Source organism: Balaenoptera ricei, chromosome 3, assembly GCF_028023285.1.
Source record: "Balaenoptera ricei isolate mBalRic1 chromosome 3, mBalRic1.hap2, whole genome shotgun sequence".
NCBI lineage: Eukaryota > Metazoa > Chordata > Mammalia > Artiodactyla > Balaenopteridae > Balaenoptera > Balaenoptera ricei.
Window position 1 is genome coordinate 147,152,134 of NC_082641.1, and position 19,318 is coordinate 147,171,451.

Consider the following 19,318-nt stretch of genomic DNA (forward strand, 5'->3'; position numbering starts at 1 on the left):
TCTCCCCTGCCAACAGATCTCAGCCAAGTCCCTCTCTGAGACTGAACTTCAGCTAGAGACTGGACTTCAGCTAAAGACAGCCACCCTGCGCCCAAGGTTACATCCCTGTGGACGGCCCACATCTAATGACTGGTCCAGGTGAGGTTATTAAGGCCCAAATCCTGCAACCCAGATTGAAAGCACTTGCAGAGGCATCTCAGCTCCAGAGCTCGCCCTTTGCTACAGCATCCCTGTTCAGTGTCTTCCTCCGCCCAGCCTGCTTCTGTCACTCCCAAGAGCACTTGCTAATAGAGTTTCTGGATGCAGATGTTTCTTCCTAGAGTCTGCTTCCTGGGGATGGCACCTGTCCAGCTGATGGGTGATGGCTTCTTGAACCAATATGGGTGAAGCCTGAAGAGAAGGATAGTTTGGAGTGAAAATCAGGCGTTGTGTTTGCTCATGTTCACCTTAAGATGTCTAATTATGTCCACATGCCGACAGAGTCATAGGTGCCATGTTAAGGGGTGGCTAGAATATTCTGGAGAAAAACCCCAAACCCTCAAGGCAGATGGCAAAGAAGACAGCCAGGCCTTTTCATCATAGAGGACTAGACTGAATTCCCATGAGTCTCTTCTACCGTAGTTATTTTCAAGTTTGAATGTTCCTAAATCTGCTTCCTTTGTTCACAGAGAAGATAAAGTTTAAAACCCTTTGTGTTTGGACTAAAATCCAAATTCCTTGCTCTCAAAACCATGCATAAAATAGTCTTCCATTGGGCCAACCTCTTCTTCCCACCACTTGGCCCCTGGATCACAACATAGTGATCCACACTGTTCTTCATTCACATCCTCAAAAATTCAATCTTTCCCACCTCAGGGCCTTTGCACATACGTTTCCTTTGCCTGGGATGCTCTTTTTCACCGTTTGACTACCCGTTTCTTATCCTCAGACCTCCCCTTTTTGATCATCTCCTCAGAGAGGAGTGACCACACTAATGGAGTCCCACATTTTCTCTTAGTTCTTTGTTTCCTTCACAGTACTTCTCACACTTTGTAATTATTTCATGTATTTATTGGTTTACTCAGACTTGAGTTTTGTTTATTTGGTCTGTCTCTCCAATTAGAAATTCCACATGAGGGTAAGGACTTAATTCACCATTGTATCCATGTGCCCAATAAATATCGGTTGACTCATAACTTCATATTTTAGATATTATATTCTTTCCAAGGATGAGGGAAAAAATACAATACATACGTGTATTAAACACATCCTGTAGGCCAGCTTCTGTGCTCACAAATTATATTACCTCTTTCAGCCCTTCCAACAGTTCTGTAATGTACATATTATTATTTACCCATCCTTTAGAGGAGGTATCTGAGGCTCAGAGAGATTATTTGGCATTCCCAACATCATGCAGCTACTCATGGAGTTGAGATTTCAATCCAGACATGCCTCACTCCAAAGCCTGTACATTTTCCATTAAACCGTGATTTGTGTGTTCCTTCAGCAGACATTTGTTTATTTATTTATTTTGGCTGTGTTGGGTCTCCGTTTCTGTGCGAGGGCTTTCTCTAGTTGTGGCAAGCGGGGGCCACTCTTCATTGCGGTGCGCGGGCCTCTCACTATCGCGGCCTCTCTTGTTGCGGAGCACAGGCTCCAGACGCGCAGGCTCAGTAATTGTGGCTCACGGGCTTAGTTGCTCCACGGCATGTGGGATCCTCCCAGACCAGGGCTCGAACCCCTGTCCCCTGCATTGGCAGGCAGACTCTCAACCACTGCGCCACCAGGGAAGCCCACAGCAGACATTTGTGAACACCTACTACGAACAGAGAAGAATACTAGGAAGCAAAAGATATAGGACCTGCCGTGGAGAAGCTTGTAATTTGACTGGAGAGACAAGGCAAACACAAAGGACAGATGTAATAGCGTGACGCAGAATATGATAAAGGGACATACTCTAAGGTTCCTTCCAGCTCGAAAATTCTTTGACTCTCTGAATGGTACAGGCAGTAAACACAGTGGGAGAAGTCATTCTGCTCCTTGATTGTATCTGATGGCATGCATTCTCTCTTCATCCACCTCTGGCTGCCAGTGAACACAAATGCAAGTCTGTTTCAGATGGCTGTCTCGAGACTCCCATATTATAGTGTATGGTGGGTTCAAGGTCAAGTTTGAAGTCAAAGTCGGAAGTCTTTGTTTTTTTCCTGTACTATATGAAGACTCTTACCAATTAACTTGAGAAAAGTCAACAAGTGAACAACTCGGGGCGGGGTGCGGTTTGAGGGCGGGGGAAGGCTCCTCATCTCATCCCAAAGACTCTGAAATGGATTTGCTCACAAAACACCAGTCTTCTTTAGTGACCTCCTGAGACCTTGCCTGTCACACTGAACAGTATATCATTTCATAGGGGGAAAAGAAAAACAAAGTCTTTCCATGAGAAAGGCTATGTTATATCACAGTGTGACGCTATTTAAATATCAAGCTTCTATTTAGAAAACGGAAGGCAATAAATTGAGTTGCTAATTATTCCAGCTGTGAGTATTTTTGGTATGACTGCACATTTCGAAGAGGGCAAAATAGAGGATCTTCCTGTTGTTCATGGCATATGCAAATGTAATGACGGTCCCCTCTGCTCTCAAAGGTTCAGGGATCAGAAACCTTGAAAGCCTATTTCTCATTGCATCAAAATTGGTTTGAGTCTAAGCTTAGGGACTCATGATATGAAATGGGCTTTTCATTATACTAATTGGGTTATTGGCTGCTTCTTCAAACTTGGGAAGTAGCAGTTTTTTAAAACATTTTTAAAGTTTTGTTTTTAAAGCAACAGTTCACTCCTCAACCCAAGCATAAATTCCCAACCGGAAGAGGAGAAGAAACCTATTAGTAATGTCCTCCATCCCTTCCCTTCCTAATAAAATTATTTTTGAGGGGTGGAGCTGCCGGCAATGCTCTAGTCTCTGTGCTAATTAGGACAACGCATTCATTTTACAGATATTTTGAATGAGCTGGGCACTGCGTAGGTCAAGGAGATCTAGTAAATAGCAAGATATACATGATTCCTGCCTTCAAGCGATTAATAGCTACATTTATTGATCATTCACTGGACGTCAAGCTCAGTGTTAAGGCTTTCACCTAAATAAACTCATCCAATCCCCCTAACAAGCCTATAAAGTACGTACTAGCCATCTTTCACTTTAAAGGTGAGGCCACAGGGACTTAGAGAGGGTAAGTAACTTGCCCAATGCCAGGATCCAAACCCTGGTTGTCCAAGTTCAGAATCTGTACACTCAGTATCTTACTGCTTTCAAAAAGAATTAAATTAATAATAATAATAAGAGAATGTTTATATGTAGGGAAAAAGTCTGACTCTAAACATCAAATGTTTACCAGTCTCTCTCTCAGAGTACGGGAGACCTTTGCTTTCTGTTTTTTTTAACTTATGTACTTGGTTTTTCTTTTATAACGTGTACCTCTTAAATTTGCAAATAGGAAAATAAAGGCAGGACGCTTAAAAGATTGCTTAGTTTTGCTATTCAAAAAGTGGCTGGGGGGCTTCCCTGGGGGTCCAGCGGTTAAGACTCCGTGCTTCTAATGCAGGGGTGCGGGTTCGATCCCTGGTCGGGGAACTAAGATCCCACATGCTGCGCGGCGCGGGTAAAAAATAAATAAATAAGTAGTTTCTGAACAGTATAGTATCCAACGTCATCTTTCTCATTATCTCATGGTTTTTCCATCTCATCCTGGAAGCTTCTCTCTTTTTCTATTTTCTCTTTCTCTGCATGCCCTATGTGTCTCTCTCTCTCCCTTCTCTCTCTCTCTTTCTCCCTCTTTCTCTCTCTCTCTCTCTCCCTCTCATCTCACCCACCCTTCAAGTTTCCCTTCTACCACCACCATTCCTTCTCAGATTGGAGAGCGTAATAGCGATGCCAGAAAGTGTGGTGGTTATTTAACCTCTCTCCAGCTAAATGTTTTATCATATCTCCTGAAAACCTAATTATAGCAACTTTACATGCTACAGTACCCTTTATGGGCTGCCTCTTTTTTTTTAATTTGTTTTTTTTATTTTTTCTTTTTTCCTTTACCATCTTTATTGGAGTATAATTGCTTTACAATGGTGTGTTTGTTTCTGCTGTATAACAAAGTGAATCAGCTATACGCATACATATATCCCCATATCCCCTCTCTCTGGCGTCTCCCTCCCAACCCCCTTATCCCACCCCTCTAGGTGGTCACAAAGCACCGAGCTCATCTCCCTGTGCTATGCGGCTGCTTCCCACTAGCTATCTATTTTACATTTGGTAGTGTATATATGTCAATGCCACTCTCTCACTTTGTTCCAGCTTACCCTTCCCCCTAAGTCAGAAAGACAAAAACAAATACCGTATGCTAACGCATATATATGGGCTGCCTCTTTATTAAACTAACTCCTTTAGAGACAATAAACCTGGTGCTTCAAAGGGCATGGCTAGCACCAGTGAGATGAGATGGGATCTCCTGTACTGATCACCAACCCCCACTCCTGGTGCACTTCTGCCTCTCTCCTTTCTCTGGCTTTTTATCAAATTTCAGCAACAGCCTGTATGATATTCAAAATCTTTCAGGGATTAATGGACGGCGTATCAATACTTTCATCCGCTACTCTGAATACCCCTGAGTTTATTTTCTGGAGAAGTCAATTTTCTCGGTAGAGCAACAATCAATACCTGGTTTCCCTGATAACCAGAGCTGCTTTTTTGCACACGGTGCTACCTGGAGACCATTCAAGGCATTCACTCGGTTTCAAGGAGAACGTTGGCTGCAGCTGACTTCATGAGCAAAGACAGCAGCTGCACTGTTAGTCATTAGTCGTCCTGGTTAGTTGCAGGGTGCTCTGTGATGAGAGAGCAGGATCCAGATTGAGAGAGAGCGAGAGGAAGGAAACAAAAACTTGACCTCTATACAGTTGTTTCTCTCGTACATTTCTTTTTCGAAGCCCTGCTGGGATTTCACCCTGGGAATACAGCTAGACCAAGAAAAAAGAGGGAGACTGCCTCTTAGGATCCCACTGGTTGCAAGTTGAAAAACAAAATGGTACTTGGTGTTAAGGGATTTTCTATATTTGTTTCTTTGTTTCTTTGGTAGGTTTTCAGGTTAATGAGTGAGTTTATTCACAATTGACTCAGGAGAGAAGGAAGAGAGATCTTTTGTTGGGGCCTCAAGTAATTTAGCCAGCCACTGCTTCTCAAAGCTTCTGCTCTAGATCAGTCAAGCTCCATATCTATCACAAGAATAAAATAAAAATGCACAGTGAAATATACAAGCAGCTCATGCGGCTCAATATCAAAAAACAAACAACCCAATCCAAAAATAGGCAGAAGACCTAAATAGACATTTCTCCAAAGAAGATATACGGATTGCCAACAAATACATGAAAAGATGCTCAACATCACCAAGCATGAGAGAAATGCAAATCAAAACTACAATGAGGTATCACCTCACACCGGTCAGAATGGCCATCATCAAAAAATCTACAAACAATAAATGCTGGAGAGGGTATGGAGAAAAGAGAACCCTCTTGCACTGTTGGTGGGAATGTAAGTTGATACAGCCACTATGGAGAACAGTATGGAGGTTCCTTAAAAAACTAAAAATAGAACTACCATACGACCCAGCAATCCCACTACTGGGCATATACCCTGAGAAAACCATAATTCAAAAAGAGTCATGTACCACAATGTTCATTGCAGCTCTATTTACAATGGCCAGGACATGGAAGCAACCTAGGTGTCCATCAACAGAAGAATGGATAAAGAAGATGTGGCACATATATACAATGGAATATTACTCAGCCATAAAAAGAAACGAAATTGAGTTATTGGTAGTGAGGTGGATGGACCTAGAGTCTGTCATACAGAGTGGAGTAAGTCAGAAAGAGAAAAACAAATACCGTACGCTAACACATATATATGGAATCTAAAAAAAAAAAAATGGTCATGAAGAACCTAAGGGCAAGATGGGAATAAAGACGCAGACCTACTAGAGAATGGACTTGAGGACGTGGGGAGGGGGAATGGTAAGCTGGGACGAAGTGAGAGAGTGGCAAGGACATATATTCACTACCAAACGTAAAATAGATAGCTAGTGGGAAGCAGCCGCATAGCACAGGGAGATCAGCTCGGTGCTTTGTGACCACCTAGAAGGGTGGGATAGGGAGGGTGGGAGGGAGATGCAAGAGGGAGGAGATATGGGGATATATGTATATGTATAGCTGATTCACTTTGTTATACAGCAGAAACTAACCATTGTAAAGCAATTATACTCCAATAATGATGTTTAAAAAAAAATGCACAGTGTTTTTAATTGATGGAGTCCTTCTTACATGGACGTGAGGCATGAGTTTCTTGTTTGTTAGACTTCTTTTTAAAGTCTTCCATGGTTGTTTCATCAGAGAAAAATGTATGCCCTTAATTTTCTAAGCCAATCTGAAGCAAAAGCCTGTTGCTAAGATTCTGCCTCAAAACTGCATGCCTCTGCTGTCATGTAAATCGCACGGGGGAATGACTGTTAGGTTTGCGTGCTCTCTCATAGTTTTTATTAAATAGTTTTGTTTTCACAAGAGGAGAAGTGGTGACAGGTACTAAAAAGATTGATAGTTTAGGGTGAAGTGATGATCACTTTATTCTAAGAACTCACTGGGACCAAGGGTACAGAACAGAGGACAGAGAGGGACCATCCTTCCTTAGCTTTACTACTCAATCCGACAGCCAGCCTCTGAGCCGCTAACCTGTGCCGAGCCAGATGCTCGGTCCCGGGACTGAAGCTTTGATAACCCACGTGGCTACGAAGGAAAGACGTATGCACACACAAAAAAGAAGTATTATTTTTTGTGCAACATCAAGGACTGATTTTCTCTCTCCCCTCAAGTGTTAGCAAACTCCAAGGACAGCACTTTGGGGGCCCCTCATTTGCCTTTCCTTTCCGAGGCACAAGTGGCCAATTCTGAGAGCAATTGAGTTGTGCTTGAAAAATGTCAAGTGCATTTGGAAACTACACATTTCTGCTGATGCCTGGAGTCCTGCGCTGAGCTACTTCCATGGTCGACTGCTGGGAGGACGTTCGGTTGGGGCATCACAAATGATCCCTTGGAGCACCCTCAGCCTGCCCCTGAGGGGGAAAAGCTGTCTTAATAGCCAGTTCAGGACAAATCCGGAGAAGTTCCCTAAGCCTTCCGGGTCCTCCCATTGACCATCTGGCCAGACCATCACCTTGTGGGTCTTGCTTCATTTTATTTATCTTTATTCCTGCTTCATGTGACTGCGACCTTTGGGTGAATCAGAGCTTGCATTTTTTCAGCTTGTTACTATGAAAATTTTCAAACATTCAGAAAAGTTGGAAGAATAGTACTACATAAGAAAAACCACCTAGTTTCAACAATTGCTATCATTTTGCCACATGTGCCTTATATATCTATATAGAGAGAGATCTTTTGGCTGAGTCATTTGAAAATAAGTTTTGACATGACGTTTCACTCTTAAACACATCAGCATTCAAAACTTGCATTTAAAAAAATACATCTAGTAACCGTCTAGTGTGTTGTGGATAAGTCAGACGTGTTTGAAAGTTGCAAAAATGGTTAGGGTAGAGTTTCTTAAACTTTATCATACATTAGAATCACTTAGGAAGCTTCTTCACCAATACTCTCCCAGACCCCAGGCCTAGGTCTGGATGCAGCCCAGGAATTTGTACTTTTCTAGCAGAGCCTTCAAGTGATCCTAAAGCAGGTATTTATGGGACGTAATCTAAAGATCGCTTCTTTAGAATCTTCCTTTTTTTATTTGCTGAATGTAATCTTCTAGAGATTCATAACACCAGGGTGTAACTGTATTGGGTGAGGAATCTATGTATCTTTGGTACTCTGGTTTAATAATTCTAAGGACCAGAAGCTAGAAACAAGGGGTGTGATAACTAAATGAGTTTCATTTAACAGTGATCATTAGAGACACCACAATACCGATGAGCAGCCTGAGAGATGTATCCTGAAAAAGATAATACAGTGCCAAAAAGTATACAGGTTGTTTTTGGTCTGTGGCAGGATCTGGCCTTGTATGTATAAATATAGACACTTGCCTGTATGAACTATGCAAACTTATAAATCTGTTTGGAAAATAAGAGTCAACATGGCAGAAGGAATCCTAATTTCAAAATTCAAAATGTTCACAGTATTGTCCTTTTAGCATTCATGATTTTGGCCTTGGGAACGTTGCAGGTCTTTCACTCAACAAAGATTTGTTGACTTCCCTCTTTGTGCCAGGCTCTATTCTAGATGTTAGGATACGGTGATGAACACATCAGACAAACCTGATTATTTTGGACTTCATAGAAATTCAGTTCTAATGATGGAGGCAGACAGTAAATAGCACAAATGCCTATACCCTGAAGAAGAATAAAGCAGTTATAACAGGATAGAGAATGACAGGGAAAAAAGTAAGGGAGGCAGGAAAGATCTCTCTGGGAAAGTGACTCTGGAACAGAATGTTGAATGATATGAAGAAATGAATTGTGCAGATATTTCCAGGCAAAGGGAACAGCAAGTGCAAAGGTCCTGAGGCAGGGATATGTTGGCTGTGATATGATGAGGACTAGCAAAAGGACAGTGTAACTCATGGAGGGGAGGAGGATAAAGTGGAGGAAGATACAGTTGGAGAGGTGGCCAGAGGGCAGATCATGCAGGGAATTGTAGGCCATGGGAAGGATTTCTGATTTTATTCTAAGTATTATTGGAAGCCTTTTCTTTTTCTTTCCTTCTTTCTTTCCTTCCCTCCTTCCCTTCCCCTCCCTCCCTCCCTCCTTCCTTCCTTCCTGCCTTTCTTTCTTTCTTTCTTTCTTTCTTTCTTTCTTTCTTTCTTTCAGAAGGGGATGGTGATGACATGTGACATAATCTGACTTTCTTTTTAGAAGGAAGTATGAAAAATAGATTGGATTGTCAAGGGGACAGTGTTAGGATCTCATGAAGCAATCCCATATACAGTTAAGTCCCTACATACGAACGAGTTCCGTCTGAGAGCTCTTTCATAAGTCCAATTTGTTGGTAAGTCCAGCAAAGTTAGCCTGGGTACCCAACTAACACAATCGGCTATATAGTACTGTACTGTAATAGGTTTATAATACTATTCACACAAATCATACATAAAAAAAACAAACACAAAAAATAAAACATTTTTAATCTTATGGTACAGTACCTTGAAGAGTACAGTAGTACAGTACAATAGCTGGCATACAGGGGCTGGCATTGAGTGAACAGGCAAGAAGAGTTACTGACTGGAGGAGGGAGAGGAGGTGGGAGATGGTAGAAATGAAGGATTGTCAGCAATAGGAGACGGAGGGCGAACTGCAGTTTCACTCACACCTGACGTTGATGGCACAGGTTCTGGGCTTGAAATAAAGATACTATACTATTGTACTCTCTACAGTATTGTACAGTAAAGTACACAAAAGCACAACCACTTGTAGAGGATGCATGCGTGTCACAACGTACGCGAGACACGTGAACTAACTTACGTGATTGGACATGCAAACACGTTCGCACCTTTGAAAGTTCACAACTTGAAGGTTCGTATGTAGGAGACTTACTATATAAGAAATAATAATCATATTCTTCTATTATTTCTTATAAACGAGTGCATTAAAAAATAACTAAAGTCAATTTAAACTTCTTAATCTTCATCTTGTGATTTCTCTTGTGTTGCTACAACATTCCTGTTTTCAGTTTATTGATTCTGTCCACAAATATGACTGATGTTGAGGCCCTGATGTTTAGATTCTGGAAGTACCAAGATAGTAATGCCACTGTCAAGTGTAAATTTGGTTTGGGACAGACACATTAAACATATTTACATAACATAACATAGTATATAATATGTTATATATTATTTATATACGTACTGTTTGTATATACATATATATATATATGCATACACACACACATATATAGACACACATATATATATAAACAAGTATATAAATAGCTTCTTGAGTGCACAGAGTGATGGGGTGCTTGGGGTTGGGGGGAATGTTGGAATAGGTTTCCGAGATGGGTCGTTGGAAGGTGAGTAGGAGTTGGGTGGGGTGGGATGGGTGGGAAAGAACAAGAAAAGCCATTCCAGAAAGCATTACACATCATCCACAAAGGCACAGTGGCATGAACAGACTAGTTAAGGAGCACTGTGTCTGTTTGGTGCGGCTGAAGTATGGAGTTCATGGGAGCTGGAAGCCTAAGGTTGGAGATGAGGATAAAAAGGCTGAGTAGTGGTTGTCAGAGTGTGGTCCCGTATTGAGATTTGGGTTTCCTCTTCTAAGTACTGGAGAATCCATAGGAATTTATAAGTGAGGGCATGATGGAATTCGTGGTTTGGGAAGAGAAGGAGCAGAGAGATGAAGGAGAGGGTTGGTGGGAGAAGTTTTCAGAAATAAAATGAAAGGGACCTTTAACCCATCGTGTAGGAGAAGATGAGGGAAAGGAGGAGGTGAAGATGACGATTGTGTCCTAGACGACTGGGAATAACAGGAGTCAGGAGGAGTGTGATTGGGGAGGGGAAGGAAAAGAGTCCGTGTTTGGTTGTAACTTGCTCAAGAGAGTTAAGGAATGTAGAGGAAGAGATGCCCAATACACAATTGGAATGTGGGTCTCAGGAAGGAACTTGAGCTAGAAATGGAGATCTGGGGACTCCAGCCCCATCAGTGATGGCTGAAGCCAGGGGAATGGGTGAGATCTCTGTTGGAGTGAAAACTCATTACTGATGGCTTACAATGTCTGTATATTCCTTTAAGTTTGATTCCCTATTTTTACTACCCACTCTTGGAGAATTGTCCAAGAAGTCAACTTGAAGTAGTTCTCAGTCAAATCCCAGAGTTCTTCCACCACCCTGGCTTTCTGGTGTGTATATGTTCTGGCTTAACTATAAGGCAGTGGACCGTTATTTAGTGATTTGGAGAACTCTTCAGGTGTTTGCTCAACATTTGTCAAGCTTTAAATGTAAAACTCATGTTTCAGGCTCCTTATGTTCTCTGAAGAATTTAGAATCAAGGCTATTTGTAGGGCATCGAGCACTTACGATGAAACACACCCTTGGTTAAGCGCTTGTCCTACATGATGGTGTGTAATCCCCACAACAACCTGTGCTGTTATTACTCCCACTTTACTCCGTTTTACTGATGAGGAGATGGAGGCTGTCAGGAGCCATGTCAGGTAACTTACACGAGCTTCCTTGTCCAGGAACGGCCCTGCCAGGACTCTGATCCAGGTGAATCTTGCTCCAAAGTGCCTCCTTTAGACACATCGCCTACTGCCTCCTCTTCCAAAGGCTCTTTTTATCAGGAGCATTCAAAGACATCTATTGGACAAGGAGTACAAACCTTATTTATAGAATCAAACCTCTTGGCTGTGTTCAGATCATTGAACATTCTTATAGCACAAATAAAGTTTTACGTATTGGTTGTTTATTTTGATGTTAGCCATGCTAAATAATTCACTAATCAGCTACTCATTTTCTGACATGGTTGTCAGTGATCTCAGGCTCCTTTGATCTTTGTCAAGGATTAAAATACTTGCAAAGTTTTATCTGGAAGCAGCCAAGATACAAATATTTGTAAGGACAGCGATTTTGCCTCAGGATCCCACTGCGAAAGCCTGCTAACCACCATATGCAAGGAGAATGTGGTGTAGTAAGTCCAGTTAGAGCTTTTAGCGTCAGGAAGACCGGAGTTTAAGGCCCAGTGACCCCGCATGCTGACTCTGGGCTTTGGTTTTCTTGTTTGTAAAACTAAGGTAAAAATAGTATTCACTTCCATAGGGTCAACGTGAGATTTAGTTTCAAGTAAAACATTTAGCATTATGACACATAGTGTGTGGGGTCCATAAATATAATTGCACCTCATGAAAACTTGAAGGGAAAGGAAATACCTGTATAGCATTTTAAAATCTTAGAATTGAAACTGAGTAAATTCATAAAACAGTGAGGGAGCTTCATTTATTCATTCAAGTCGCCCCTACATGCTGAACTGGAGTTGGGTCCTGGGACCATAAAGATGAACAAGGTACAAAATAAGACACAGCCCCCAGCCTCCACCTGCTCAGACTCTAGACTCTACTGAACCCGTGCTTTGAAATCCGCTAGATATTTTCCGGAAGACGAGTCATCATTTTAAACAAGGTGTGGCACGGCACCTTTGAAGTTTCATAAATGGCACACGTAAGAGGGAGAAAATCTATTGTGGGAAAATTGATGGTCTTTGATGTGTCCTTAGAGTGACAGTCTCCTGACCCCTGAGGAAGGGTTCTATTAAGGGTCAACAGTACAGCGCATTATCCTGTTGACATACCATAGTTCTAGATAAGGGGCACCTTGTTCAATTGGCAGACAAAGATATTTCCAAAGAAAGAACTGTGATCTCGAAAGCAAACTTGTGGTTACCAAAGGGGAAAGGGAGAGGTGGGGGGAGAGATAAATTAGAAGTTTGGGATTAACAGATATACACTACTATATATAAAATAGATAAACAACAAGGATTTACTGTATAGCACAGGGAACTATGTTCAATGTCTTGTAATAACCTATAATGGAAAATAATCTGAAAAAGAATATATACACATATACATACATATAGATATGTATGTATATATATAATCACTGTGCTGTACACCTGAAACTAACACAACATTGTAAATCAACTATACTTCAATTTAAAAAAAAAAAAAAAGGATGCGGAAAAAAAAAAAATGACCTAGAGGGGTGGTCTCAGAACAGGAGGCAAGTGAAGGGGGAAAACAGCCCAGAAAGAAGGCTGAAGAGAGACAGTTTAGGATGACACTTAGGAGCACAGACTTCAGTATAAGACAGAGCTCGGGGTTTAAATCCTTGAACGGTTGCTTGACTTTGTCAAACCTGATTTCTCATATCTTAAATGGGGATGTTATAATATTTAGTTTGTAAATAGTTGTGACAATATATTTCAAGTGCCTTTTTTTTTTGATAGACGTACAGTTGATTTACAATGTTAATTTCTGCTGTACAGCAAAGCGATTCAGTTATGCATACATATATTCTTTTTCATATTCTTTTCCACTATGGTTTATCCCAAGATATTGAATATAGTTCCCTGTGCTATACAGTAGGACCTTGCTGTTTATCCATCCTATATATAATAGTTTGCATCTGCTAATCCCAAACTCCCACTCCATCCCTCCCCTATCCCTCCCCTACCCCTCCCCGCCCTTGGCAACCACAAGTCTGTCCTTCAAGTGCCTTTAAATAATAGGTCCTAATACCTGATGGAGCTCAGCATCATCTTCACCATCATCATGGCCAGCATCTCTGAGTGAGCAACAGTAACTCAGTTTCCATATTTGCTTTGCATATGTTGCAGGATTATTGTGGAAGATAAAATCCAGAGGTATATGTGAAAACATGAAATGATGTGAGTTGATGGAATTCGTTTATGTCACCATCAAATGTAACATTCGCCCGTTTGCCCATGACAGGGTTGGGTAGATAATCAGGACTATATTAGTGCTATAGAAAGCAGAGTGGGGGGAAAAAAGCAGCTGGATGGTCCTCGATAGCCACGATGTGGATCCTGACCCTTTCCCTTTCCCTGGCAGGCACTTCCTCTTTAAGACATCCTCGGGAAGCACACCCCTGTTTAGCAGCTCCTCTCCGGGATACCCTTTGACCTCAGGAACCGTTTACACACCACCACCCCGCCTGCTGCCCCGGAATACCTTCTCCAGGAAGGCCTTCAAGCTGAAGAAGCCCTCCAAATACTGCAGCTGGAAATGCGCCGCCCTGTCGGCCATCGCTGCGGCCCTCCTCTTGGCCATCCTGCTGGCGTATTTCATAGGTAAGTCAGGGCGGCTGTGAGCAGATGGGGGCGAGGTCGCCGACTTGTGAATGTAGAGGGAGGGCCTCTGTTGTCTGTACCGTTGGCTTGTTGGCTCCCGAAAGAGGTAAAAATGAGTGATGGGTGGGAGTGCTTTTTTCCTCCTGAAATCCATTTCAATCTGATGAGTTTCTCCTTCATGATTCTAAACGACATTTATCAGAAGTGAAATTAAGCATCCTTAGTGTATTCTCTCTTGGAGATAAGTTGAAAATTGTCATTCCTGCCAACCCATCCCTCACTCCTCAAGTAGCCTTCTGGTCTCCTCCATCTTGGATTTTAACCCAGGTCTGTGCTCTGAAATTCACACAGCATTGGTTAGCTTCAGACAAAAACCAAATAGAAGAAGAAAAGCAATCAGCATGCCTAGAACATCATGATTGGATGGAAAGCCAAAGTAGCTAGATGACTATTAGAGCTGGAGAACAGAAATAGGATACAGAGGCTAGAGCACCCAACCAGGTCTTCATAGGGAATCAGGTCACCCAGACCCAGTGGATCTTGCCCAAGTCCCCTCCTTTGCCTCTGTCCCTTTAGCCTCAACTCTCATCTCACGTGCTGCTGAATCTGAGTCAGGTTCACCTCCCACACCAGCTGTGATTCTGGGTGGGAGCTCAGGGTATGACTTAGGATAGCAGATTGGTGAAGTTGTTGGGGTGTCTTTCTTTGAATGCCAGGGATGTTGATTTGCATCCGTGGGATGTGGCCTTGTAACTATGGGAAGCAGCAGATGCCAAGAGTTCAGGGACAGGGTGCCCCATGCATTGGAGCGTCCTGGGCTAGACACAAAGCCTGCTCGCAGCTCCTGGCCGCAACGAAGTGCCCTCAGCACTGCTACTTTGTCACCTGAACTTGCTAGCGGCAGATCTCCTGGCCCAGGCCGAGGCCACGGTGACGTTTGTTAAAGTTTATTTGAAACACTTGATGGTTTTGGCTCGGTCTCAGGGCCGCTCTGTCAGGCCTCCCCAGTTTGGCTGTGCCACGTTGCAAAGCAAACCTATAAAACAGCAGCAAAAAGAGACCGGCTCTAAATCAGCTCGTAACACTTATGCTGAAACCCTTCCCATTTACAAGAGGGAAAATAAAAACCAACCCTAACCATTCTGGTTTTGCCCTTTCTCCCAGTGTAAGCCCTCCCTTCTCTCTCACACTTCCTTCATCCTCAGGCAGCCAGCAAGAGAATAAGCTGGTCCAGAACTTCCCAGACCATTGTGCCCAAGCTTGCCTGATGGCAGAGGACGGTGACCGTGCTCCCCCAGAGATCTGGGGCCCTGCCCAAGGCAAACCGTGATGGGCCAAAAACTGATATGAGGTTTTCACTCTCTCCCATAATGCTGCTATGCTCATCTTAATATAGAAAAAGACGTTTTTACAGTCCTTGTCAGTTGCATCTCTCAGGAATGGTCTCCAGAAGTAAGAAAATTGACACTCCAGGGAAAGGCACCTTGTTTACCTGGGGCTTTGCAAACACCTTTGTGCTCTAAACACCAGCTCTACATGTGGGCTGAGGTCAGATACCCACATACCCCTGGTTGAAGGTCATGTCTGCTTCTCACTTACCTCTTGATGAAGGATGGAGTCATGGATTGACTCGAGGAGGGGGAAGGGCATCTGTTGCACCCTCAGTCACTTGAGTGGAATCTTTTGTATCATTAAAGGTAGTTTTGTGTGCTTCCCCAGGTAGCTGTTGGGGAGGAGAAGGGGAGGGGTTGGTGGAAGCAAACTGAACATGCCTTTGGGGTCCTTGCCTGATTCAGCTTTGTGTCAGAAACTTCAAAAAGGGTCCATGAGCTCACCTCTCAGGCTTAATGTTCTGCTGGGCCGGTGGGCACCATGGGGAGCCCAAATGTAGAAATTGAGGCACTGCCTGCCTCTGCCAATACCGTCCCTTGTGTACCTCCTTCTCCACTCGCAGGAGAGAGATAGATGGCTAGTGCCTGATTTATCGAGCTTGATAGTTAAAATAGAATAGCTTTCTGTAGGGTGATCATGGAAAACCCTGTAGCGAGAGTTTAATGTTTTAATTGGGTGTGTAACTTGTAAATGATGGATTAGGAAACATATTTATCCTCAGTCTGGAGGCTACTGGAAGCTGGACCCGAGCATCTTAGGATGGCTTATTAGTTTATAATCCATCATTTCCTATTATGTATGCTTTAGGTAAGATTATGCTTCGACCCTGGAGTACTGAAGAATTGTTTATGACTCAAAATGAGTGATGGAATGGGCCGATTCACCCAGCAGTAGTGGCGGTGCATGTAGGGTACAGGGCTACTCTCCAGAGGTGATGATGGGTCTGCAAGCATGGTGAGGGGTCACGATCTGGAGGGCTGATCTTGACCCCAGTGATCCCTTTCTCCTTAGCTTTAACCAAGTTGTTTTCTTTCTGGGTCTTGGTTTCCTAAGTAAAACCTGGGAGTATGATGGTTATTGACGTTCAGAAACTCCAAAGTATGGTGAGGATTAATTAATGTGTATAAATCAATTTAAAGATGAAAGGCAGTATATTATTTATTACGGAGCTGCAGGGACACAAACAGTGCATTGAAAACACAGAGAAAAGTGCCGTCAGGAGCAACACGTGATTGTGCCTGCCTAGAAGACAAGCCATCAGGGAGAACAGAAGGACAACATAAAAATCAAAGGCTTCCTGTTAAGGAGGCCAAAGTTTTTAAGGCCTGAGCCCACGCTAGCTTGTACATGACCCTGTGTTCCACTAGAACATGACAGGTCCTGAAATTGAAGCATCTACTGCAGGACATTTAAAGACAGGCACTGGGTTCAGGCCTGCCAGGAACTGTGACAAATAGGCCAAATTATCTTCCTTGCATGTTGAAACCTGCATGAAGTCTTTCCAGAAATGAGCAATTTGGAAACGTTCAGCCCCATGACAAATTCTTCCATAGACCCAGCCTGTGGGTGGGTGTAAATCAGCATAACACCAGCCCTCTGGCAAAATGGAAGACATGAGCCTTTACCAGCTCAGGAGAGGTCCCCCAGTTCCTGTTCCCACAGCTGAGGTCAGAGATCTTTTATGATACACTCTTCCAGCAGATTCTCCCGATGCCAAATTCTCCCAGTGTACAAAACATCCTAAAATGAATTCCTCTGAAAAGCTGCACAAACCACTAGGGGACTGTTTTGTGCGTTACTCAGCCCCTGGCCCAAATGGTTCCTAGGGAAGACGGGTTTAGAAGAATTCGGCTGTGAAACGCAAGAGAGCTTCCTGCTCAGGAAGTCGTCTGTTATCCTTGGGCAGCTCAAGTACTTTCATTGCCTGCAACACCAGAAATCCCTGTGGATCCCTAAGTTTCTAAATCATGTCACCAGCGTAGTGTTTCTCACCTGTTTTATGCCAACTCTACCATGTTTTTATCCTTATAGGGTGCATACAGTAACTGGTTAGAGCCTTCTGTTTGTTTAGAACTGTAAGCTTTTCCGTTTAAAGCACTTTTATATTACTATTAAATTTGACCCATACCCCCAGCCCCCAACATACACTCTAGCCGAAAATGAAATTGGCGTATTATGATCATTTGACAAGAACTGATGCTGAGGCCCAGAGGGTCTCAAGTCACATGGCTAGTTAGTTGCAGAGCCAGAACTAGCGCTTGGTCTCCTGATGCCTCGTCTAACATCTTTCCCTTGACTGCTCTCCACTAAATATCACAGTTAGCCATATTTTCCAAATACTGCATAAAACCTCAAGTCATCCTTTTCGTAGCGTCAATTCACCTTACCTAATTCTGTCCTTATTAGCAAGGGAGAGTAGTTGGTTCCCCTCCTTCCTGAATCGTCTTCTAACAAAGTGTACAAAAGCCACATCTCCTTGGTCTCCTAACCTGTCCTCATATTTCTGCTTTCCCAAATATCTTCTATTACAGTGACCAGAAAACTTTTTCTGTCAAGAACCAGATAGTAAATATTTTTGATGTTGTGGGTCATACAGTCTGTTACAACTTCTTAACTTTGCCGTTGTAATTCAAAAGCAGCCACTGACAGTGTGTAAACAAATGGGCATGGCTTCGTTCCAGGCGTCTTTAATTATGGACACGGAAATTTGAATTTTATGTACTCTTCCTTTGTCATGAAATGTTACTCTTTTGATTTTTTTTCAACTGTTTAAAATGTAAAACTCTCCCCTAGCTCCATGTGCCATTGCCAGAGTTTGCCAACCCCCGTCTCATTGTATTACTGTTCTTTTCCTGAGAGTACCTTTTCAGAGTGCTTCCACCTTTACCAAAAGAAAAGAAAACAAACAAACAAACAAAAACATAATGCTATCAAATTGGCTAGGAGTCCACACATATGTCCACTGTAAATGGAGCAGGTGATTGCCTGCAATCCCATTACATAATGAATAATTACGTCTGATTTTTGACCCAAACCAACAGTAGAAGAAGCAAGTCCCTTTTCTCTTTAAAAAACTTTCTATAAGATAAAAATTTCCATCCCAACAGACTGCTTGAAACACTGCCCCAACTCATGGATGGAGTAGAATCGCCTAGGAATTTTGCCACATACTCACTTGTCCTCAATCTTCAGTTACCATAGGTGTCTCTGCAAAAGCATTGCCTGTTTTTAAAGATGACTCAGTGCCTGATGCCTAGTTTGTTGAGGTTTTCTAACGGGTTGTAACAATGCTGGGTCCCTGAATGACGTCATTGCTTGCTTGTCCCAGGTTAACATTGGCTAGATCTCATTTCCTTAAAAGGCACCAACGTTCTTGCAGGGCTACCCCCTGTCAAGGAAGAAAGATGCTTGCAGTGTATGACTTTGCTGTTTAAATCCAGATAATCCTCAAAATTCTAAGATGAGCGTCAACAGAACAGTTCAGCATGACACGGGACTCAGACCGTCACCCCCGAGTTAAAAACAAGAGTCTTCTGTCAAAAACTCTTCACGTGGCTGGGAAAGGAAGGGTGGCAGAGAGAAAGATAAGAGCATTTATGTCATCCTAAATTAGTTTTTAGCTCTTCAGATCCCTGCCAAACTAATATATATATATATGTGTGTGTGTGTGTTAGAAAGTCACCTTGTCTCTTTTCACTACAGTAACTCCTGCCAAATATGAAATACTATGTTTTAAGTAAGCCGTTCACCGCTCTGTCTTCTGCCACTCTCACTTTCATCTGGGAAGAACGCGGGCCATCAACATGTCAGGATGTTAAAAGTGTGGTAATTTGGGGTGCTTTCAGTTTCTTTTGAAAACAATGAGAGATTATTTTCTATGGAAACTAAAAGCCTACAATGTGTTTAAAGTTGCTACACTTGGAAATTGATGTGTTGAGACTCGCGCTGATGAATCCTGCGTTCTCAGCTGCTATTTTGTGTGTTCCCATCTCGCTGAATAGAGCAGGTTTGGGGGGAAACATAAAGAAAATGACAGAAACTGATGAGAACAGTCAGTTTAACCTGGCATCCT

The 19,318-nt window shown here is 42.7% G+C and overlaps 1 protein-coding gene across 4 annotated transcripts in view; it reads left to right on the top strand.

The window, feature by feature from the left end:
* The window catches only part of TENM2 (teneurin transmembrane protein 2), a 998,550-nt gene that overhangs the window by 699,036 nt on the left and 280,196 nt on the right, over positions 1 to 19,318 (top strand). For all 4 annotated transcript variants that reach the window (XM_059917647.1, XM_059917648.1, XM_059917649.1 and 1 more), the window contains one exon: positions 13,616 to 13,854. In XM_059917647.1, coding sequence (XP_059773630.1) covers positions 13,616 to 13,854 — 239 coding nt within the window. The remainder of the gene's footprint in view (positions 1 to 13,615; positions 13,855 to 19,318) is intronic.